General features: G+C 31.0%; 1 protein-coding gene across 1 annotated transcript; it reads right to left on the bottom strand.

The window, feature by feature from the left end:
* Nucleotides 1–402: 402 nt before the first annotated feature.
* Nucleotides 403–24,522, bottom strand: LOC143057535 (uncharacterized). The gene is made up of 16 exons (XM_076230846.1): nt 24,453–24,522; nt 23,021–23,142; nt 16,674–16,870; nt 15,877–16,238; nt 14,968–15,212; nt 13,924–14,317; nt 13,414–13,628; nt 13,014–13,134; nt 7,809–8,152; nt 4,373–4,513; nt 3,652–3,785; nt 2,995–3,124; nt 2,294–2,494; nt 1,828–1,997; nt 1,356–1,497; nt 403–956 (listed from the first exon to the last, which is right to left on the bottom strand). The coding sequence occupies exons 1-16, from the start codon at nt 24,520–24,522 to the stop codon at nt 615–617; spliced, it is 3,330 nt and encodes a 1,109-aa protein (XP_076086961.1). The 3' UTR covers nt 403–614.
* Nucleotides 24,523–24,760: the final 238 nt, after the last annotated feature.

Here is a 24,760-nt window from a genome sequence, read left to right as displayed (position 1 = left end):
AAATCATTAGCATTTAAAAGTTAGGTTTCGCTATATCTTACCTAAACATATAATAGAATGAATAAATATGTGACAATAGAATGAAATTAAAAATTAACACACACTATAACTAAAAAGAATCAACAAAACAATAATAGATTATCTCCCTTAGAAAGCAAAACAAAAAACAAAAGGTGTCTCATTTTTCCACTCTTTGCTGAGGCGATGACAGCTAAATTCTAGCAATTTTTAAAACAACAATATTGATATTTCTTTTTAAAAGTGTGATGAACTTTTAAAACTTAGGATACAGAAAAAATAATTTGATGGCATGCAAGCAAAATGCTTTCAAAAATAAGATTAAAAAGTGTAATTCTAATCATTTATGAATTTTGTTAAATTTAAAAAAAAAATATTTGTATTTCATGTTTTTAAATGCTATAAGTACATTATTTGTACTTAAAACTTAAAAAATAGAAGAACTTATCTTCTATCTCTTGCATAAAGATTTTAATGTTGGGATACTTCATAAAATGCATTCGGAATGTTCAAAAATAAACAGGAATGACCTTCACAAACACACAAAATTGCTATAAATAATTATCACATAATCTCTTATACAAAGGCTCGGCAGTTTATTTCAATAGTTTTTTACGCAGTGCTATTGGGCTCTGGGTTCGACGCATTGCAGGTGTTGATGTCAACCTATCAGAATATTTCATTGGTGAACGATTTGGACTTGTTCTTCGTCTTGGTTGTGATCTGTAACTTCCACGGAATTCCAAGGATTCATCTAGTTTCCTGAATTCTGTCTCCATGATGAGTGGATCAAGAGACTGGTCCCGTGTGACATTTGATAATGAAGAGTCCAGTATGGATCGGATATCACGGATTTCATCACCTGTACGGGCACTACGTGAAATATAGAGCTGACGTTTCTTCATTTCAGTTGACAGTTGGTCTTTCAATGTGGCAACCTAAAATAAACATTTAGCGTATAAGTAAAATTAAAAGTACCTACAACAAAAAATGCTTAATACATTAAGGGACAATCTTGATATATCAGCCAGGTTGCAAATTAACTGCTATAGTAATTGGTTCACCAAAAAATTGGAAGAAAAAAAACTATTTATGTACATGAATATTAAATGTCACATTATTTCAAAGTAAAAATAAAATTCTAGAGATTTTAACCATTTAATAGACTTTCTTGAATTGGAATGCCTTTATGTTTCTCAACCCTGCAATGTAGTTTTAGTGCATAAAAAATTGTATGTTCTTTAACAGTACTTTTATCCTAGGTTCTTATTTAAATGAAATAGGGATTAAGTATTTTCCCCATTGACCAATTTTCACTAATAAAAACAAGTACATACTGTTTCTTCAAGACCCTTGATTTTAGTTCTATTTGATCTCTCTCTCGTTTCTAGCATTCTTTCAGCTTGAAACTGAGCTGTTCGGAGTCTCTCTGTCTCCATCTCTGTTTCAGCTCTATGTCTTGTGGTAACATCAATCAACCTAAAATGGAAAATTTATTTACATGTATTTATCATCACATATATTTTGGAAAAAATGGATTTAATTTCCTAGATAAACCATGTCTCCATGTTTTGGTTACAAATTCATGTACAGGAAACATATACGTAATGCACGATGCATTATAAGTTAGAGATTTGCTTATCAATGCTATAGTTCTAAAATCAAAATTTCCTTGGACAGCTGAAGAAGCAACATTTAACTCCTAACAAATCATTGATGTTTTTAATATAGGTGTCACTACACTAACAGTTAAATAACTTTGCTGGGAATTGGCTAACTGAACCATAAGATATTAGACAATGTCCTTACCTCTGAGCATGTTGTTGCTCAGTCTCTGCTAACTGTGCCTGGAGCTGTTGTACTTGTTTATTAAGATCACAACTATCTTCGTCCAGACGAGCCAATGATCTGTCTAAAGAACCCTTTTCCATCAATGAAGTGTTAGCAAACTCGTCTGTATTCAGTTTTTCACGTTCAACCTAAAAATATTTCAAGTTATTAAAATTTAAAAATTCAGCAAAAGACAGAAAATATTTAACCAAATTAAAAGTTCTCACTTAAATATGAAATAAAAAAAGTTCAATAAATCAATTATAAAAGGTATATAAACCCTATACAGACAAAGCAATGAGAAGAAAGTCATAAAGGTTTATATCTAGGTGTATGAGTAAAGGTCATCAAGACATTACCTCAATCATAAACCATTAATATATTATTATTTCAAGAAAAAATATTGTTTTCCTTAGACCATTTTTCTTTTAGCTATATAACTGACCTTTTCTAAAGTTTTCTGGAGAGCAGATTTATCTTTCTCCAGCCTGATATATGTTCTCTCCATCTCTGTTTTTTGTGTCTCAACAGTGGACAGATTACGAGATATATTTGAGATATGGTCCTGCATGTTCTGTTTATCCTGGGTTAGTTTCTGTACCATCTGGTTCAGTTCTTGTTCAGTTTCTGCACTCTTAACAAGCACCTTAGGAAAGAGAAAAGTCATATGAATTAGTGATATTGTTCATAGGGAAGATTCTGTTAAGATATTGTGTATGGGTCAAAACAAACTTTTATGATATACCACTAAGTGGAGATAACTCATTAATAATGAAAGAGAAAATACAAATAAGTGAATAATACATTATCTTTTTTCATGTTATATACTTTTATATTTATATATTTGAGTCCAATCCTAATTAATCTCCGATGAATCCCTTTTCCTTTTTACGAATTTCTTACAGAGCCAAAAAAGTTTTTTTTTATAGTTTTTCCAAAAACTTCAGTTGCCATATGGCTTCGAAAAACTTTAAATCGGTATTTTGAAGAATCATATTTCATAACATTGATTTAAAAGAAATGTACATTAATAAAAGATAGCACATTAAACAATTTTGCTTTCAAACATAATGCTTATTTCAAATTCAGTTTAGTTTGGCTCAATTCTATCAAGTTAAAGCTAAACCATTCTATATTTAAACTTACACCATGATTCTGACGGAGTTGACCTTCAACCTCTGCCGTTCTGACTTCACTTTCAGAACAGTCATTCTGTAATGTCTGTACACGTTCTAGGAGGTCGTAATTTTGTTTCTTGGCATCATTCAAAGCTTGTCTGAAATAATAGAGAGATTTAGGTTAGTCTTCTCTTATTTCATTAATATCATAAACATATCTGTTTACTTAATCTAAAACATTTAATTAAGTACTTATATAACATTCGAAGATAGTGTAAATTCAGAAATTATTGGGAGGTTTTTATTATTGCGAAAAATGCGACAGGATTATAATCGCAATAATTGAAACTCGCATTTTGAAATATTTAACATGAAATAAACAGGATTTTTCTCAATGTCGCTAAAATTAAAAACGCATTTTAAACTTAATTGACAGAATCGCAATAACTTCTGAATTTACAGTACATGAACGAGGTCTTTTCAGGAAAATATATTTATGCCAGTGGACTGATCAATCAATCATGACCATGGTGGACTAGTTTTTTCAGACATCAGACATCAGACATAGACCTTCTGACTTTAAGTAGTCCACAACATTTCTTTCTCTTGAGTTGAAAAATTAAGAGTATCTGACCCTAAAACTTCTAGTTTCTAAAATTGTTTTACATGTTAAATACTGACATACCTAGTGGCATCTAATCTTTCTTGTAGTACCTTACGATCATGTTCACTGCTGACGAGTGCCCTCTGTAAAAGTTGAATACGTTCCTGTAACTCATTAAGGGCAGCATTGTTGTCTGATAAGGACATGTTCAATGACTGTACATGTTATCAAATAAAACAACAGATTAGCAAATGTTATGCAAAAAAAAAAATAATTTCCAAACACTTTCCATTTAAATAACTATATAACTTTTTTTTAATTTTATCATATGGTAAAATTATTTTGTATTGCCAAAATTTAAACATTATTATATATTCAATATTTTAAAACTTTGGTTTATCAGGGGTAATAACTCAGATATTTTTGTTTTATTAAGTAGTTAAAAAAACTCTTATTTGACTGTAACAAGAACATGAAAGTGACCATATATTTTAGTCTTATTTCTATAAGAGCCATTGCCATTTTTATCACTTAATTTTCTATCTTTTCACACAAAAGTACTTTTTCCATGTATAATCTCTACAAAACTGACAATTTGGCACACATGTTTTAGTTTGAAAAATCACTGTGGCTCATACATTTTATTCTATTTTTCAAAATTGCACAACTTGCCTACATTTTGGCTTAATGAGAATAAATTCTATTGTTTTTAATTGAGACCCCACATCTACCTTAACAATAGATTATAGCCAATAATTTTGTAGACCAATTTGTTCTGAATGTACAAGTAACTGATATATACCTTGTCTTTCTGTTGAATACCATCCTCTTCAGTTTTAGCCAATGTGAGAGACAGTCTATCTACAGTTAACTGTAAGGACTGAGCTTTGCTGTCAATGTTTTGTATCTGTTTGTTCAGAGTTTCTACTCTGTCTGTCAGGACCTGTTAAGAGAACAAAATGCTTGAGATGTTTGAACTACATGCAAAAGTAAAGAGTTGGCCAATGCATTTTACATATTGAAAACTCACATTACATAAAAAATATTTATTGAATGTTGTCCAGTCACAAAAGGTACCCACAATGCTATACATAGCACTGATCAATGTTTTTTATTTCAGTTTTTCTCAGGTATTGTTAAAAGTCATTTGAGGCAAAATTTGAATTACAAAGAGACATTTCTGGATTCAACTCGGTATTGCTATTTAGGAACACTTATTATTAAATTATTTTAGAAATATAAATTTTGTTGTTTTTTTCAAGAAAAAAATTATGTTCCTATAAATAGGTAAAAGTTTTTATGACTGTTGAAATGGTTGTGGTATGCACTAAATAATAAACTAAATAGTATGAAACGGGGGAAGCTTCAGTTCACACTGTTAACATTTTGGACAGTGAAAGGATAGTTTCTAAAAAATGAATCACAACATCTCTTTTCAAATATATAAATAAGACTGACTGATTCCAGAGTCTATCTTACTTTAATAACTTCCACAGGAGGAATTCTAGCATCATTTTCTACAAGTACCATCTTAAACTTATTCGATTCCACATGCCTGAGTGTAATATCTAATTGAGAATTCTCCTTACTCAAACCTTTCTTTTCAAACATTTTTTATTCAAAGGTATTTGATGATAAAATGTTCTCAAAACAATGATCAGTTATATTAGTATGACCAGATGTCGGAAAACCTTACCAGGCTTTTTTAAAGGTTATAATAATTTTTGACTATTTTTTTCAATTTGCAATTTTGATGAAACCAAGTTTGTAAATATGTCAATTAAATATACAAATGTAACTTTTATCTAAGTTAATAGTGACTTAATTGTTGACCTATGTATATGTGGCTTTTTTGTTTTATTTTTTAATCCAGCTCCTATTCTGTACCCCAAGTTAAGACTGCAGACAACACAAATTGACTTATTATTAAATATTCATGTGATCTTGTTTCCTATGTTTATCTGTGAAAGCATTGTAACCTTTATAACATCAATGTTCAGTTGACTAATTAATTAATATTATTCATTTAATCATTTAATCAGGGAGAATTTACAATTTACAAGGCAATGTACTTTTGTCAATTATTTAATGCTTTTTATAACTTTTCCGGGGTTTTCATTTATAGTATATTTGATCAGTGCACTTGATTGAAAATGTTTGCTCAACTATGGCCGTGTTCACACCAAACGCCATGTACAGTAAACTTGTTTACAATTAGTTTAAGGTTCATCATAACCTTTTGGCTAAAATGGCCGTATTTACACCCCAAATTTTACTCTGAGTACAGACTAACCTATACACCTGCAACAGTTTTAAGGGATGGCAGGAACTAGATTTATAAATTTTAAATGCATTTTATGTTTCAGAAAATTATGAACTTTTCTAGATTTTGCTATCCATTTTTTTTCGTTCCTGCAGAAGGTGCAAAAATTAACTAAGTAGTGAAAACGATTGAGAAGCTCCCCTCATATAATCAATGTTGTGAGTAGTATTGATTTAAATGGACAATAGATGGACAATAGACACCTGTAAACAATAGGTTATTTAACAGGTTTAAACTGTGTAACTGAGTGGACCGTATCAAATGAAACTCGGGTGTTTGTTTATTTTGCTATCTTCTGCAGACTGGAAAAAAATGAACATCAAAATCCAGGTAAGTTTTTAATTTTCTGAAACGTAGACTTCATATAACTTTTATATATCTAGTTCCTGCCATGCCTTAAAACTTCCCTGGATGTATCAGTTTGTCTGTACTCATAGTAATTTTGGAGGTGTAAACACGGCCATATTTTTCAATTCCTTATGATGAACCTTAATGTACTGGACATTGGTTTCACATTAGATTCGTTCACATCTATACATCTTGTTTAATTACCTGTACATAAGATTTGTTCACACTTGTAAACTCTATGTCATTTAAATGTTCATTACGTAGAAATGAATGTAAAGTTTACGGACAACTTTTCTAGCAGTAAGGGAACGACCATTTGACTTCAAATCGGAGGGTGGGGGGTGGGGGGTGGGGGGGGGGGGGGATGGGGTATTGATGGAAATATTCCGAACCACAATTGGATAAAAAAAAAAAAAAAAAAAGGTCCTACAGATGATACAAAAATATTTTACATCAAGAGTTTCCCCATAAATTATAGTGTTAAATGTTGAAAAAAAAAAATTAATTTCCAACATCGAAACCAAAAACCGGAATAAAACGTTTGCGCGGAAAAATACCCCCTTTCGTTTTTTAAGTTAAGTTGTTGCTTCTTTATGAAAGCCATTTTGATGATTTGCAGTAGTTTAAAAATAATAAAGATGTCTCGATTAAGCATTAGAAAACGTAGGCTGCAGCAGCGTGCTTACAGGCGAAGAATATATATTTTTATTCTCTTAAAGCCAATGAATTACATCGATACAGAGATTGAAGGAGAAGAAGGAATGATATATTAGGGATCACTATATTCCTATCTTTTCTGTTTGTTTTAAATGTTATTTCTTTTCCTATGAGTATTTGGCAAAGGGAGAGGGTAATGTTTTTTCTTTTAGTTTTAAGGGTAATTTAACGGATCCGAGATACATGTACTAGACAAACAATACATTTATCTCACACTTTTTGAGTAATGCATTTATGAGTGAATCGTTGTTTGAGTAAAGACCAGTGGCAAACATTTCTGTGCAAGTCAAGTCGATTCGGAAATACCTTAATTTTCAAATGAATTATGTGTTCGGCAATGATTCTGCTTTGAGTCTTGACAAGGGCTTAATAAAGCTTCGCTAAGTTTAAAAAAAAAATATATCAAGTTTAGACAAATATTTCTGCAAAGAACTTTATTAAAAATTGTTTTTTTCCTTAAATATACACGGTGAAACTAATGTTTTAAATGCCTAGTTTTGTGTACACTTAATCTACACAAGGCCAACATCGCGTATCGACTGCATGTAGATAAAACATGTTTTACACTACATGTAAACAATGAATTTTATCAATGGGAATGTAATTTTGTTTAGTTTACGTGTGAGTTACACTTACACAACACCGAGTTTATTTAGGCCTATCTTTCATAATATAAAAGACATGCAGTTGAGTTTGGTTCAGTTGCTACATACTAAAGACAGAATTTGGAATCAGACATAATTTTTTATATGTGCATGTATTCTCTTATATTTTGTTATAATTCCTTGCATAATGTTTGTTGGAAAACAAATAAAATTCATATTCACTGAAATGATAAAGATACACATACCAGATTTTCTGTTTCTTTATCATGCATCAACAGTTTGAACTTTTGTAAATCACCCTCCAAAGATCTACGAGCCAGTTCTAGTTTAGTACATCTGTTCTCAGCATCTTCAAGACCCTGTCTTAAGTTACGTTTATCATCATCCAGTCTGCCCTCGTTACCTTTCATTTTACTTATCTTCTCCAACTGTTGGCGTTTCTCTATCTCAGCAGAGGTTAGGCTGCGCTCCAAAGCATTCATTTTGTCTTGCATAATCTTGCGTTCCCTTTCATTGCGTCGAATTGTCTCCTCTTGGAGCATTAAGGCGGTCTGGGCACTGGCAAGACGTCCATCAATTCCACGTTTGTCTGTAATATGAAATACATGTTTTAAGATATATTGCAATTTGCTCTAATTATAAGCATCTAGAAAGCAAGTACAAAAGTCCTCTTTAAGGCAGTATTACCCTTGGCAGAAGGTATTTTTTTACCTTATACTTGAATAAAAATTTGTGACATAATTGTCTTCTTTACCCAAGGTAAATTCACAGTATTGATGAGAGGTCTAATAAGATGCTGTAAAAGACTATAGATTTTAGATTATTGCATTAACTCTGATTTCTTTTTAAACCAAAAAAATAACTGGTCACTAAAATAATTTGGGCATTGTTATCGTATTTCAGTATCTTTCAAATCTTTCAACTTCAGTTTTATTTCTTTTTCAGAATGAAACACCTAAGATTACTGTTAATTTAATCATTTATTTTAATATGTGGCATTAGAATGGAGATGACTATATTGTATTTTAAGCTTAGCCTTCGTAAAACTGTACTGAAATTGATTATAAAATCAATAGATCTAATAAACTACAGGTAGGTTACCTGTACAGGTATATATGATACTGAAACTTACAATAACCTTTAACATCAATAATATAAGTCAGACTTTTAAAAATGATGCTTAAAGTCAATGTATCGGTTGTTGTATTGAGCCTTAAATTGTATTCATATTCAAATTTTCTAACCCATATTGTTAGAAAATGTAATGGAGACACTTTTTTTTTTAATTTGGCCTTATAATGTAATAACACTCTATAAGCTCCTAATTATCCCTAATGATTATATTTTGTATCATGTCCATACAGGATATACAGACATGAAACACAATTTATTTATGCTACAGTTCTCAATTACACCAGTCAGTTCTTAACTGTATAGTTAGTTATTGTGTGGTTTACATATACAAATTAAAGATTAATTTTGAAAAGAAAATATTTTAAAAACTGCTTATTCAGCTGAATTACATTTGATTTGATAAGGGATTCAAAATTGATCTTATATATTAAACACTTATAATCATTCTGAATTCATAAAATAGACATGAACATTATGTTCTTTTTGTCTTTCTGAAGTGCATAGATATAAATTATTGAAAGACTTTTTTAGCCTTTTAGAATAACAAAAGTGCTGGTTTTTTTTACAATTCATACTTATTTTAGTCAGATTAGGCATGAATTGCATGGTACAAACAAATGTATAAATGTCCAGAGTTAGCTTCACTGTTAAATCAGCAAATCAATATATAACCAGCAAACATTTGTTCTGGTAGCAATTTTCATTTATTAAAACTTATTTGAAATGAAAAGAATCCTTGATTTGTTCATTAAGAAATCTCAGTCATACATTAATATTGTTCAGTATTTGATGAAATTTAACTTGAACATTAAAACTAAAGAACAATGTCAATGAATTTATAAAGTAAACAAAAACAACTGTTAGATGAAATTTAGATTGAACAGTAAAACAGAAGAGCAATGCCAGTGAATTTATAAAGTAAACAAAAACTTGGAACTTTTTCAACATTGCAATCTAAACATAATTTCTATTGGTTGTTAAAGTTTCACCTTCCTATGAACCCTTATCACACAATTTAATTGGGAAATACTCTAAACACACGTACCATTCTTGTAAGGAAGCGAGTTAGGGATATCTGGTCCCAATGCATGTGTCATCAAACTACTAGGTAGTAGATATATCTTGTATGCCATTATATCTCAACGATTAAAATCCCAAACACAATTACACAGAACTATCTATTAAATCCAAACATTTAATTCTTCAGGTGGATCAATACAATTGTAAATATTTTAGTGTGAAAGTACCAAAGATCACAAAATAGTATGAATGTATTTAACAGCACACAACTTTTATTTCACTGTTTACTTATACATTTTTTACATTGACATTTCTCATCTTGTGGTTGGTGTAATTTAAAGTTACGTTACTGTTACGTTGACAATTATTTTGAGGGGTTAGATTTCACCTTTTACCAGTCCGTAACTAAGAAATCCACCATTTTGGATTCCGATTTTATTTTTGGTATCTAATTTCTCAAAAAATAAGCAAGATAGTCACATTTTGAGCCTCAAAATTTTCTTTTTGTCTACATTGAAACCATTCTGAGGCGTACAAAAAGTAAAAATACGTTTCGTAGTCATGTTTGACATCCAGAGTATACATATGACGTCACATTGTTTAGATGCAAAAGACGATTCTACAATTTCGCGGACTTTTTCATTTATGCAATTTTTAAGCCAAAATATTGATTAAATGACATTTATTTTAATATGTGGCATTAGAATGGAGATGACTGTATTGGATTTTAAGCTTAGCCTTAGTAAAACTTGATTTTACTGTCGCAAATATCCGTTTACCTATCTCCGCTCCGCGTTGCTAGGTAACTCAATTTGCGACAGTAAAATCTACGTTTAACGAAGGCCAAGCTTAAAATACAATACAGTTATCTCCTAATTTACATTTTCTTTAAAAAATTATATTCATTGTTATAAAACTCATTATAGTACACTGAACATGATATAATTTAAAACTGTGAACAATAAAACGTTAAAAATTCATCTGTTTTATTCAATTCATTTGTTTTTATCTAGTTTATATTGATATTTAAGGTGACTTCAGGAATTAAATTGTTTTCAATTAACATTTTTTGAATGTTCCGTGTGATGATTCAGGGAATTTCGGTATCTTAATATTTCAGAACCAAGAGTTTTCAGGTCAATTTCATAGCAAGATTTACTACCATAAACATATCAAGTGTACAATATCACAAAAAGTATTAGCTAAATACTGAGAAACAAAAGCCAATTTAATTTTAAAACATATATCAATGGCACCAAAAATATAATTTTTAGTAGGCATAAGGTTTATTGCAACTTGTCAATGTCCGAAAACGACCAGTAGTTCATTATATAAATAGTGTTGATAAAATCAAATAATACACAAACAATTAAATATAAATCTAATAAGAATAAATCTAGTTATGATTTTATTCTGATTAAAATAAATCATGTTATGATTTTATTCTGATTAAAAGTTGACATAAGGCTCAACCTTCTCATTTGTATTTTCCACCAAGATTTAAACATGAATAATGCATTATTTAATCTTATTTAAAAACCTAATTTTTGATTTTAATAATTTCGTGCAGGATTTCCTTGGGCTGCATATGAAGAAATATAAACTAAGAAACCTTATATAATTTTGACACCGATTAAAAATGCAACCATGATATTGCTTATGTTTCATCATGCTCATGTTTACAAACTGGGGTCTGTTTACAAAAAAAAAGACTATTTTGTTGATGTTTGAGGTTTGAATGATAGCATTTAATTTTATCAGAATAAAAGATATGTGTTTTATGTTATGATCAATGAACAGAAAAATTATCCAATGAACCTTGTAGCGATTGGTAAATAGTGTCAGACCACCCTAATCAATGGACCCAAAACTTCCATAACTATTTTATTCTCAATTTGATTTGGTTCATTTTTAAGTATTTTTTACAACACTGAATATAAAATAAATGATGTCACTTTGCCATCACTTAACAAGTTTTTTTCCTGTTCACCCTATCACACAGAAACTGATTTGAAAAACAAGTATAGTTAATGTTAACAAAATTCACCTCAAAGACAAATGGCTTACTAAATTGTCAAAGGTTCTTTTATGGTATGATCTTATAAAGGTGTACACATTAAATGAAACATTTCCTTTCTTCACCAATTGCTTTTTCCTTATGTAATCCTGCTCTTAAAATTTTAGATTTCATAACTTTTTGTTGTTTTTTTCGTCTTTTAGCTATGAAATGTATTTCCCTAACGGGAAGGATTGTGCCTGATGTTCATATGATGAAATCATAATCTTTCGGTCAGTTTAATTAAAGTCTGGAGCTGGCATGTCAGTTAACTGCTAGTAGTCTGTTGTTATTTATGTATTATTGTCATTTTTTTTTTTTTTTTTGGTTACATCTTCTAACATCAGACTCGGACTTCTCTTGAACTGAATTTTAATGTGCGTATTGTTATATGCGTTTACTTTTCTACATTGGCTAGAGATATAGGGGAGGGTTGAGATCTCACAAACATGTTTAACCCCGCCGCATTTTTGCGCCTGTCCCAAGTCAGGAGCCTCTGGCCTTTGTTAGTCTTGTATTATTTTAATTTTAGTTTCTTGTGTACACTTTGGAAATTAGTATGGCGTTCATTATCACTGAACTAGTATATATTTGTTTAGGGGCCAGTTGAAGGACGCCTCCGGGTGCGGGAATTTCTCGCTACATTGAAGACCTGTTGGTGACCTTCTGCTGTTGTTTTTTTCTATGGTCGGGTTGTTGTCTCTTTGGCACATTCCCCATTTCCATTCTCAATTTTATTAAAAAAATATAAGATGGAAGTCCAAAAGTAATTGAGAAAGGTGTGAAAATGCAATCACTTCAAAGTCCATTAATTAACATTTTAACTCTTACGGTATTTGCTTTTCACAAGTCTGTCAGAAGAAATACATCAAAAGTGGTCATTTAAAACTATTAAAATCCACTTACAAAGTCATCAAATAACACCAGGGGAATACTTAAAAATATTTTATTTTGCTGAAGACACATCTGAAGTCATACCTTAATGTTTGACAGGAATTAACTCCCTTTGATTAACAAATCTTGGTATTAGATCAGTTTGACACAAAGTCTTGTATTGGAATAAGTTAAGTTTAGCATAAAACCAGACAAGGTTGGCATTATATTGGAATAAGATCAGCTAAGCCCTAAACATTCCCAAGCATTTCTATAGAAGATTCATTTGAAACTATTGAAATAGATAATGATCTACTTTGTTATACATAGAGCTTATATATTAAGCAACTGTAAAATATTAACTAACCTTCCTCTACATCTCCAAGAGATTTCTGTAATTGTTCCAAACGTCTCTCTACTCTGCCCTTCTCATCTTCTAATTCTTGAAGTTGTATTCCCATACTCTTTGTATTGGCGAGAGCATCATCCTACAAGGGAGACAATTCAATATGTAATTCCTTCTTGCAGTTTTCGCATTCATTGCATTTTAATTTCATGAAAACTATATACCATCCTCCTTTAGAAATAGGTTAAGCTCATAAAAAATCTTTATCATTTTAGTGTTATTATACCTTTTAAAAGAAACAAAGTTATAAAAAAAACTGCAGTAAATTTTCATCAAAATAAACAAACTTCCATGGTAACACATTGATCACAAAAATATATTTATTGCTTGTCACTGTTTTACAATAAAACATCCAACCTACCCTTTCTGTCTCAGCATTAGCCAACTGTTGTGCAAAGTCACTGAGAGCCATTCTGACAGCTTCGTGGTCCACATCAACAGCTGCCATTTCAAATCTGGAAGGTGACACACCTATTGATGACACTCGGATTGGACTCCCTGCTCTATCAGGTGACCCAGTTCTTGGAATAGGATTACCTCGGCCTTCAGTAGTGGTGGCATATGTATTCTCAAATCCTATAAACCAAAATCAAATAATTAAATGAAGATACAACATTTACAAGCCACACATTTCAATCAGCCCTTATACAAATTAGGTTAGCACACGTCTGTAAAAGCGGTGCTTTGACAACATGTAAATTAAGGCATAATCTTCCATGATTAAATTTTGCAATCATGGGAATAGGCAACCTTGTTAAAATGATGTAAAAAAATCATGTTTTTTCAGTTGATTTTCATCACATTTCTATTATAATCTTAAAAAACATCTAACAAAAGTAATATTGTTTTAAATATTCCATATCAAGTTTACCTTGATCTGGAGAATTTGGTCTGGACCGCCTTGGGCTAGTGGATCTGGACCTAACTGGACTGCGGGGTCTTGGCATTTCTTGTCTGAATCCAATGGTCCTTCTCAAATTTGAAACAATGCTACTAAGTTTGAATTCAATGTCACGTTTAGCACCCTCTTTATTTCCATTTAACCTCAATTTCAATGCTTCATTTTCAGCATTTGTATTTTCAAGTTGGATTTCTAAGTTACGTCTCTGAACTTCCATTTCCCTTTCGATTTTGCGGCTGTCTTCAAGTGCCTTCTGGTAATCTCTCTCTTTCATTCTGCTCTCCTCGATAACTTCTTCGATCTTACGTAAAGTGTTAGCAAGTTCCTTTCTGTGTGCCTCACGACTGGCTTCTGTTTCAACCACCTAAAAAATAAAGCACATTTTTTAATAATTAAAGTTGTAGTTTATGAAGTAGCAGGATCTTTATTTGTAAAAAAATATTGTACTAATGCTGCGATAAAAGGGTTATGGTTATCTTTCGTCCCTCTTGTATGGGACATTCATGCTTTATAAACTGATAAAACGGCAGAAACACAAGCAAAGATAAGCATAACTCTAATACAAATCTGGACAGGGTGTGAATTCCTGTATGCAAATTATAACAAAACAGCAAAATATTTGTTTTTGTGAAGAAAGCAATCAATTTTTAACTGTTTTAGTCCTACCATGGACTCCGTATATTATTAACTCTGTGAATTTTATCAATAAATTTGTAATTTGAATAAAAAAACTGAATATTAAGGTGTAAGTTTTTATTGCAAAGAAATCTATATTCCATAATCTAATCGATTTAAAGATTTCAGTGTTTCACAGAAACTCTATTTTGTGATTAATTTTCACAACCTATAGCTCATTTATGGATAAATAACACAAATATTTTACTACAAAGTAGCCATAATTATATGTTCTCTTTGAAGCTTTCATTAGCCCAAATTGAAACATATATTTTCAAAGTTTATAAATTTGAGAAATTACCAACTATTTTAAAACAAAGACAATAAGACAATGCATACCTTTTGTTTGAAATCAAATGAAGTTCTCCTTGACTCTTCCTCTTTTTCTTCATCACTAACCACCTTGTTCTGCAGGTCGCCAACTTCCTTTCCTAGCTTGTTCCTCTCTCCGTCTAAATGTTTCACTTGACGACGTAGTTCTTCCAACTCACGACGTGCCTCAAGACAAGCCTTCTCAACTTCACGTAGACTGGCTCTTAAGTCATCTGCCTCTTTCTGAACATTAGCCTTCTGCTCATCCAATACTGCATAGAAAAATAATCCAAGTTTCAAAATATCGATAGCCTCCCTTTTCAACAACTTCTTTTATTTAATACAATATATCAAGAAGATTTAAGTCAAATTTTGTTCATCTTATTCTTTTCTTATTTGCTAATGTGAACACTAATAAAATTAAATCCCAAAGTTTACTTTATTTAAATAGAGATCTATAAACAAATTTTACTTTGTTGACATAACGCTTTCACACCAAAAGTGAAGGAGATTTAAAATATTCATTGAGTATAGAAAATCAAATAAATGTACATTAATTTTGACATTTTACAACTAATTTTAACGATTTTTTAAATTTTCTTCAGAAACAAAAAAATGCTCTTTTGATACCAGTAAGTTCCTTGGAACCAAAGATATGTTTTATGAAATATTTACATTGATAAACCAAACATTGATTTTGTCAGCAAAATTACAACCATAATATAGTTTTATCACACACAATAAATTTATGTCTGAGATTTTTTTATAGACATATTCAAAGATTCCCTTTACATACAAAACTGCTTCTTACTCCTCCTGCTAAAATATAGCTGATATCCATAATTGCAAATAGATTTAAATCAATTAGTCAAACCCATGCACTTGTCCCTTTAAAGTGGTTATATCTTTATTACAATTTTCTATACTTGTACATACCTGCACCTCTTTGTTTGTTATCCTGTAATGCTCTATTCAGTTCAATCTTATCTGCTTCGTTCCTCTTTACTGTATTTCTCAGTTCGTCAGCTGTCTTACTTATAGTGTTTTTCTCTCTCACTTCATCATTAATATTACGTTTAAGTTCTACAATGTCTTTTCCCATGAGATCTCTAGTTTTTTCTCCCTCAATTATTCTACGATTAGCCTCGATAAAATCTCTACGAATATTGTCACGATTCTCCTCAACAAATTTGAGTTGAGTTTTGAGTTCAGCCACTTCTCTAATTGCTCCTTCTTTTTGTCTTTCCAGTTCTCTGATATTGTTAGTAAGATCCTTACATTCCTCCTCATGATTCATGCTGCAAAACAAAATACAAAGCTATTTAAAGATGTTCAACTTCAAGTGGAATATAAATCAATGCATTTATAGGAAAAACACATGTTATTTTTATATGAATATGAACAAGACTTTGTAAGTTCTTTAAATTAACATTTGTTCAAACAAAACTTAGTAGATTCTTTAAATTGCTTATGTGGTTTTATCAAGTCTACAGTTAATTTTTTATTGCATTGTAAAACAAATATGACGCATTGCGTAATGACATTATTTTCTCATCTAATTATCCAGTCACACTAAACACAAACTTACTTTTATTTGGATCGCAAGCTCTAACTTTAGACCAAAGCAAAGATATTTTAGGAAAAGTACAAAATTCTTACTAAAGTGCAAGAGATTTACAAGTTGAATTTTAGTTCAATATTTTAACAAAGTTCCATTTCATCAATCAACTTACCAATTTTCATCAAAATGGCTACGGAAAATCTTCAGTTCACTGCCGAGATCATTAATGGTAGTCCTATCTTGTTCCTGTTTGACATAGTAATCATGTTTCCGTCTCTCGTACTCCACATTAGCATTGGCCAGATCCCTGGTCAGATTGTTATTCTTCTCTCTAAGAGTGCTCTTCTCTTGTGCCAATAATGAAATTGTCTAAAACACAAACAAAATATCCAGATAACTAAATAAAACAATGATTTGAAAGGTTTAAAAGATTTAGCTTGAAATACAAATTCTCTTCTTGATATAATCTAAAGGCACTGCTACTGACAATTATAATCTGTTCTGCTGTAAACCAACTTATTTCAGTGACCTTTATATTTTTGCACTTGGCATCTTTCCTGAATGGAAAAGTAACAAAAAGAAAAATAGTCCAGATGAAGCAAATCTTGAATCTTTTTTTTATATATGAATGCAATAAGAACATTGCCTCTATCATACTTATTTTATGTTAGTACCTTTTGCTGTATTTATAATGGATAAAGAAATCATTGATCTTATGAAATGGATCTCAAACAGACATGCATAATATAGCTCTAAACATTTTTTTCTTTTCAGGAGGGAGTTATCACTTATATGTATTTTTGATAAAAAAAAATATGAAATTCAACACTCAATTTTGGATAAAAAATTTTTTTTGGCTCTTTCAATAATGAAAAATGTTTTTGAATCAAGATAGGAACAAATTCTTTGAACTAAACGAAGGCCCCCCTCTTTTTTTGGTCACACAAACGCAAAAGATGTGGGGTCCAAAAGAGACAAATGTCACATTTTGCAACTGCCTCAAGTCACCTATTTTAGTAAAGCAAATTTGACTGGAAGTTTTGTGAACGGCAAAAATCTAAACGCTTTTTGTCAGTAGCTTTGACATATATTCAAAATGAAACCAATAAATTATACGTTTTATAAAAATAAATCAAAATTGAATTACAAAATGGGGAAAAGGGGGGGGGGGGGGGGTAATCAGGGTATTTCAACTTAATTGTACCCAAAGAGTATCTTGCTATACAAAATTAATCCTCGTGTATGTTACAACAAAAGAAAGTCATAATTAGTGCAGAATGAGTGTGTACACACTTCAGGCGAAATTTATACTGTTGAGATAGAGTCAAGACATATTTAAGACTGTCAAGAATGTGTCGCGATATATTCAGACAGCAATAACACTGTCAAGAATGTGTCGAGATATATTCAGACAGTAATAAAACTGTCAAGAATGTGTCAAGACATATTCAGACATTAATTAGAATGTCAAGAATATACCAAGACTGATCGAGACAAATTTAAGACAGTCAAGAATTGGTCGAGACTATAATCAAGACTCTTATCAGATAATACAGATGTGTCGAGACATTTTTAGACAATGTTCATACTGTCAAGACACTTGTTCAGAAAATTTAAGAACCTTATTAGACAAATTCATACTATGTTAAGAATTTTTAGAAATTAATCAGAAAAATAAAGAATGACAAGTAAAAATTCATGCAAATTCAGACAAAAAAATGGTCTATTCAGATTTTTTTGACTTTTGTAGCGCAAGGATCAACACAATTCCATCACATCAAAGTAAATCAACACTTTATAATTATTCATCTTAACTAACATGTTTAGAATTAATATGAATACATATTCACTGCATATGTATAAATAAGACCTAAGATTTGCTATTTTTTTTTAATATAGACGAATTAAAGTGACCCAGAAGATATAAAAGCAAGAATCACTTGTGTGTTCGTGTAGTATGTGCTTACCTTCATTTATTTCAGATTAATCTTTGTCAAAATTTAATAATGTATGCAGTTCTCTATAGTCTTTACTTGTGTAATTTTATGAGATGTACTATATCTTTATGATGTATTGTTTATTTCAAAAGAGGGACGAAAGATACCAAAGGGACAGTCAAACTCATAAATCCAAAACAAACTGACAACGCCATGGCTAAAAATGAAAAAGACAAACAGAAAAACAATAGTACACATGACACAACATAGAAAACTAAAGAATAAACAACACGAACCCCACCAAAAACTAGGGGTGATCTCAGGTGCTCCGGAAGGGTAAGCAGATCCTGCTCCACATGTGGCATCCGTCGTGTTGCTTATCTGATTACAAATCCGGTAAATAGTCTAATTCGGTAAGTCACATTCATGAAAGGGAAGGGGACTGTATTTGGAATCAGTACCACTTACCATTTCTTTACTGAGACGATCGACATCAATTCCATGAACTTGTTTCTCTTGTGTAATGGCCATCTGCATGTTACTCTCCAGTTGTGCCAAACGAAGATTTAGATTCTCATTTTTTAAATCAGATAACACTTTTTCATTGTCTTTATCTTCGCGTAAACGTGTGATTTCGGCTGAAATTGAGGGAAACTTGAAGTCAGTTACCATATTTTGACTTGACATTCTCCCGTATTTAATATTCTTATTTTCTCATCACCATGATTCAATAAAACAAATAACTATATCTTTGCTAAAATTGTAAAATATTTGTCTGTAATAGAATTCTTACGTTTATGTTAATTTTGAAAATAGGAAAGATGACAATTTCTGAGTAACTTTAAATCAAATCCACAATCTTATGTCATTTTTTTAAAGGATTATGTATTAATGTTCCAAGTCAGGAGCATGTTATTCAGTGCCGCCTGAAGTTGTTGTTTGTTGCTGTGTTACTTATTTGTTTTTTCATTCATTTTTAAATAAGTTAGGCCGTTAGTATTCTCGTTGTAATTGTTTTGCATTTGTCATTTCGGGGCCTTTTATAGCTGACTTTGGGGTATGGGTCTACTCAATGTTCAACCTGTGCGGTGACCTAAAATTATAAATTTCTGTAAAATATCACATCTTCTTTTCTATAAACATAACAATTTTATAGAAGAATTAATGTAAGTACAAGCTATAACGTTTAAATGTTATATTTGAACTTAGTTCGATGATAAGTGCAATATAGTATACGTTTTGCTTTGGAAAAAGGTGTACTACCTATTCCGAAAGGTGCCTGTTTAAAATAAATTTTAACATGAGAGGTTTTAATTTTTTTTACAATAACATATATATCGAATTTCTTTCGTTGGACAATATTCAGAAAAACAAAGACAAAAGCGGTGCATTGCATTTTGACATGACCCATTTCTTCCATTCCATGCACAGAATCACAAATGTACTGAGATGCTCAAAGTGACTAGTCTTGGTATCTCCTAGTTAATACCTTTCTTTCCGTACAATTTGCACAATTTAACGATAAATTTTATACATTTCATGTTTACCTTGTAAGTGTTCTTTCCCGATGATCAAATCTTGGTTTTCTCCAATCAACTGTTCCTTGCGGACTTCCAACTGGCGAGCTTGTTCTTTAACCTCATAAAGGGAATTTTCAAGGACATCCTTGTCTGCCTTCAAGCAGGAGATTACTTCACTTTGGTGTCGATTCTCCCTTGCAGTGTCAATAACCTGAACGTACGGTTCACCCTTTTCTTCAGCTGCTAATGCTTGTTTATGTTCTGTAACCGTCTAGAAAAATATCAGATAATGAATAATGCTACATCAATATAATTCTAAATTGTAGTTGTTGTCCATTTGTTTGATGTGTTTAAGCTTTTGATTTTGCCATTTGAGTAGGGACTTTCCTTTTCGAATTTTCCTCGGAGTTCAATTTTTTGATGATTTTACCTTTTGCCATTCTTTCTCATACAAAATAGATGAACGTTTTATAAAACAGTATTTTACTGGGTACAAACTATTTACTACAATTTTAACTTCCAATGCCATTACTTTATTGACACTACTTTTGCTACTTCTGACACAATATAAAAAAGAAGATGTGGTATGATTGCCAATGAGACAACTGTCCACAAGAGACCAAAATGACACAGACAACTATAGGTCACCGTACGGCCTTCAACAATGAACAAAGCCCATACCTTATAGTCAGCTATAAAAGGCCCCGATAAGACAATGTAAAACATTTTTAACAAGAAAACAAGCCTAATTTTCTATAATAAAACAAAACGGGAAAATATGTCTTTTTGACTAAAACTTATGACTCCAAATACAACAGAATAGATTTAGCATGATTTTGTTTTGTTGAGAACACAGTCATAAAATGTTAATGTTTGCATTTTCTTTCTAATAAACGCCATTAACCCAATAATTTCAGCTGTGCTAACTTCTTATTAAAGCATATTTGAGCTTGGTACGTTATTGATGACATAAAATGTGGGATTTAAAGGCCTTAATCAATTAGAAATAATCAATCTCCTGTATAAGCATTGAAATCTCTCAATACTTGGCGACCTTTTAAATCTCTTTCTATCAAATTCAAACAAACAATGGAATCATATTTTCTAACTTGTTTCTTTTGAAGCTTTTTGAGCAAATAATATCAACGAATAGTTTGGCTTTTAGCGTTCCTGATGAAGCTAAATCCAGAAAACCGCTTCGGACGCAAGACATTATTTAACGTGTTGTTTTCAATTTTTCAAATCACTGGGTCGATACCTCTGCTGGTGGACTATCAGTCCCCGAGGGGATCATCAGCTCAGTAGTCGGTACCTCGGTACTGACATGATTGAACAAACTTTTCTTAAATTGTATGTTTATAAATTTTGAAATTATTAAGAAACTAAGGCTTCAACTATCTCAGACTTTGTTGACTTTAGATGAATTTGGCTATTTATTTTAGGTGTTTTTGTCATATACCTCTTCAACGGTTTCGGTACTTATACATCTTCGGATTTCAAATGTTTGGCTTTGAGCGTTCCTGATGACGGTAAATCCAGAATAGCGCTTCGGACGCAAGAAATTATTAAATGTGTTGTTTTCAATTGTTACGTGACTAAAACGAAGTGTATACATCAATAAAACAGCAAAGTAAACTTAAAATCATGACACAAGAGAATTATGCTTCATCAAAAATTTATCCCGATATATATTTTACAGTGGATTTGTAAAATCAGGAAAATGTTCAGGCTCTTTTTAATCACTGAATTGATAAATGGTTATATATAGGGGGAAATTCAGTAAATATGTATACGTCATCAAGGACCGCCCATTCAGAGGAGAGCTTTCTGTATGAAACTGAAGTCCTCTGCTCTTCTGATTGGTAATTAATGTTTGTGATAAATGTTTTTTGATAGATGGATCAAAACTAGAGATAAAATTAAAAAAAAAAGAGAATGCTGAATGTACTAAATTTGTTTACTAATGGATTAAAAAGTAATGTTGGTCAGTGAAGAAATTAAGTGCGAATAATAACGTTAAATCACAAAAAATAGATTTAAAGCATTAAAGTCAAGGGGAGATTTTTTTCTGATTTTTACCCGAAAACATTCATGATTTTGGATAGATTTTATAGAATCACTGAAATAATCAATATTTGTTTTACAGACGCCCTGATTATATTGAAAGGAAATTTGTAAAAAAAAATAATCCGTTGGATTAAAGAAATCTTTTGAAAAAAGCCTACTGGTTGCATCTTAGGGAGATAAATAATATTCATAGATATTTTGTTTTGTATACGTACAATTTCCCAGAATAAGATCTCTAGTTTTCATAGGATTGTTACACGACAGTATAAATACGCAATATAGCAGTGAAATTGAATTCCGAGGAACACTTTAAGTGAAAGGTGAGGTAGTACAGAATTCTAGTATAAGTATAAACTAAAAGAAATTCGGAGCATATACATGTTAAAAATATGCCAAATAATCCTATGTTTTGACCTATAAAAATAGTTCATATCAACTTTCAAACGAAACTTCATAGTAGTGTAAAGTATTAACGATGAAATAACATTATGTGAAAATTCAAACTGTTTTTATTCATATTTTTTTTTATAAAACCTGCCTTCTTGTTTGTTAAGGGATTTACTATTTGGTTTGATGAATGGGTTATACAGGTAATATGCACAATTGTTTCCATTTGCACAATATTTGCCATAACTTTGGAAACAACAAAAATCCTCAACAGATTGGGAAGTTACAAAACTTGCCATAGATTAGGATTGTAAAAACATCTGCTATAGATTTGGGATGGCATGACGTCACATTTTCCATAAATAAGGAATCTGTCATAGATTTGAAACCCAACATAGATTTGATTGCATGCACTTCTGGAGGTCATCGAAAAAGAAATTATCCGAATCATATATCAACAATGTTTCTTTGACGTAAGAGATTTATTTTTATCACTTTTTTGTATACTTTGAATCGTAACCTTTCATTTTAAATGACATATGAAACACAAAACTGATATCTTGCTGAACTCTCCGTTATGTTGACATATGTTTAATAAAACAACCTACCATGGGAAAAATCTTTTCATCCTGATGTAAACCGTCATTCAGTCCAGCCTCCTCTGTCTTTGATTTGTTTATTCCAAGTTCAAGGTCAGATTTCTGAACTTTAGATTTGTTCAATGCGTCATCTGTAATTAAAAAGATGAAGAATTAAATTGAAATTGGAAACAGGGAATGTGTCAACAATCAGACAAAAAGTAGAAAACTGCACAACCCACAAATGTGTCTTCAAAAATGTAAAAAAAAATCCCGGATGTAAACTCTATTGGATCTCTTAATAATTTTATGTACTAGCTCAGTGAGGATAAAAGTCAAATTAAACTCCGAAATATTTATATAAACCAAGCTTAAAAAATACCAAAGGTAAGCGGTTACTGATTGGGGACAGAAACAAAGAATGCAGCGGCGTTAAACATGTTTTGTGAGACATCTAGCCAATTTGGTTTAAACAACACACAGCAATACTTATAGTAAAAATCAGTTCCATTGATTCCGAATCGGATGTTAGAATAAGTACCAGAAGGAAATAATCAAAGAGAAACAGTAATTAACAAAAATTAACATAAACTACAAGCAGTTAATAACATGCTAGCTCCAGCCTTCAATTAAACCAATCAATACTATTAATATGCGTTATATAAATGTATGTCTTTCCTGTAAACCGGGCCGATGAATTCACAAACTGAATAAAAGTCCGAAGGACTTTTATAGAAAGTTTGCGAGTAAATATTTTTTGTAAGTAAATATTTTTTATTAAGAATTGTAAGGATTAAACACATTTTTTCTAGAGGTTATTGATGTGTAAACCAGGTCGATTAACTCACAAACTGAATAAATGTCCTATGTAAAGTTTGTGAGTAAGAGCCCCGGTTTACACATCAATAACTTCTAGAAAAAATGTGTTTAATCCTTATAATTCTTAAGGAAAAATATTTGCGATTCTTAAATAAAATTTTTTTTGTGTAAAGGTAACTATAAATACCACCAAATGCACAATTGACAGGTTTAGTAACAAAATAGTTTTCATTCGTACGACGTCGTGTATTGCTCTGACGCGGAATTTTATCTAATTTTAAAGTAATACATTTTCGAAGCTTAAGTGCATTTATCTATCTATTTTATTTATTTTTTGTTATAGACATGTATGCATTATAGTACAGTCATATACTATGTATGTTTTTTAATCTCAATTTGATGAAATCCAGAGATCCCTGCAAACCGATCATGAATAGATTACGAAAGTAGTTTCGGAAACATGATTTATCAAATTGTAAACCGAGAGAAAAATTAAAATTGACCAATCCAAATCAAGTGTTTATAGATATGCAAATCATATAAGAATTATTTATATATATTTTCCATATTTCAGTTAGAACTTCTTAATAAATGTGATTTTAAAATGAATTATCAAACATATTACTAATCAATATTAACTTACTGACTTCAGTTTTCTGTTCTAGAAAATGTTGGTCCAAAAATGTCCTGCCTTGAACCTCTTTTGTTCCCATAAGCTCCTCCTCTTTACAACGGACTTTGTGTTGTAACCGGTCACTTTTACAGTGACTGAAGCAAAAAATAAATTAAATTGCATACAAATAAATATTACTAACAACTATCAGTGCAATAAAATATTTGTATAAAATTGAGAATTAAAATGGGTAATATGTCAAAGAGACAAAAACTCGACCAAAGAGCAGATAATAGTCGAAGGCCACCAATAGGAGAAAATCTCGCACCCGAAGTAGG

This window comes from Mytilus galloprovincialis, chromosome 13 (genome assembly GCF_965363235.1).
Source record: "Mytilus galloprovincialis chromosome 13, xbMytGall1.hap1.1, whole genome shotgun sequence".
NCBI classification, from domain to species: domain Eukaryota; kingdom Metazoa; phylum Mollusca; class Bivalvia; order Mytilida; family Mytilidae; genus Mytilus; species Mytilus galloprovincialis.
Note: the sequence above shows the minus strand (reverse complement) of the source record. Positions and strands in the feature narration are given on the sequence as shown.

Coding starts and splice junctions, on each gene's coding strand:
- LOC143057535 (XM_076230846.1), bottom strand. CDS start 24,522: ATGGGAACAAAAGAGGTTCAAGGCAGGACATTTTTGGACCAACATTTT. Junction 16,871..23,020: donor ATGAAAAGATTTTTCCCATG/GTAGGTTGTTTT, acceptor TTTGTGTTTTAG/ACAATTTCATTATTGGCACA. Junction 13,135..13,413: donor CTAATGCTGAGACAGAAAGG/GTAGGTTGGATG, acceptor TCTCCCTTGTAG/GATGATGCTCTCGCCAATAC.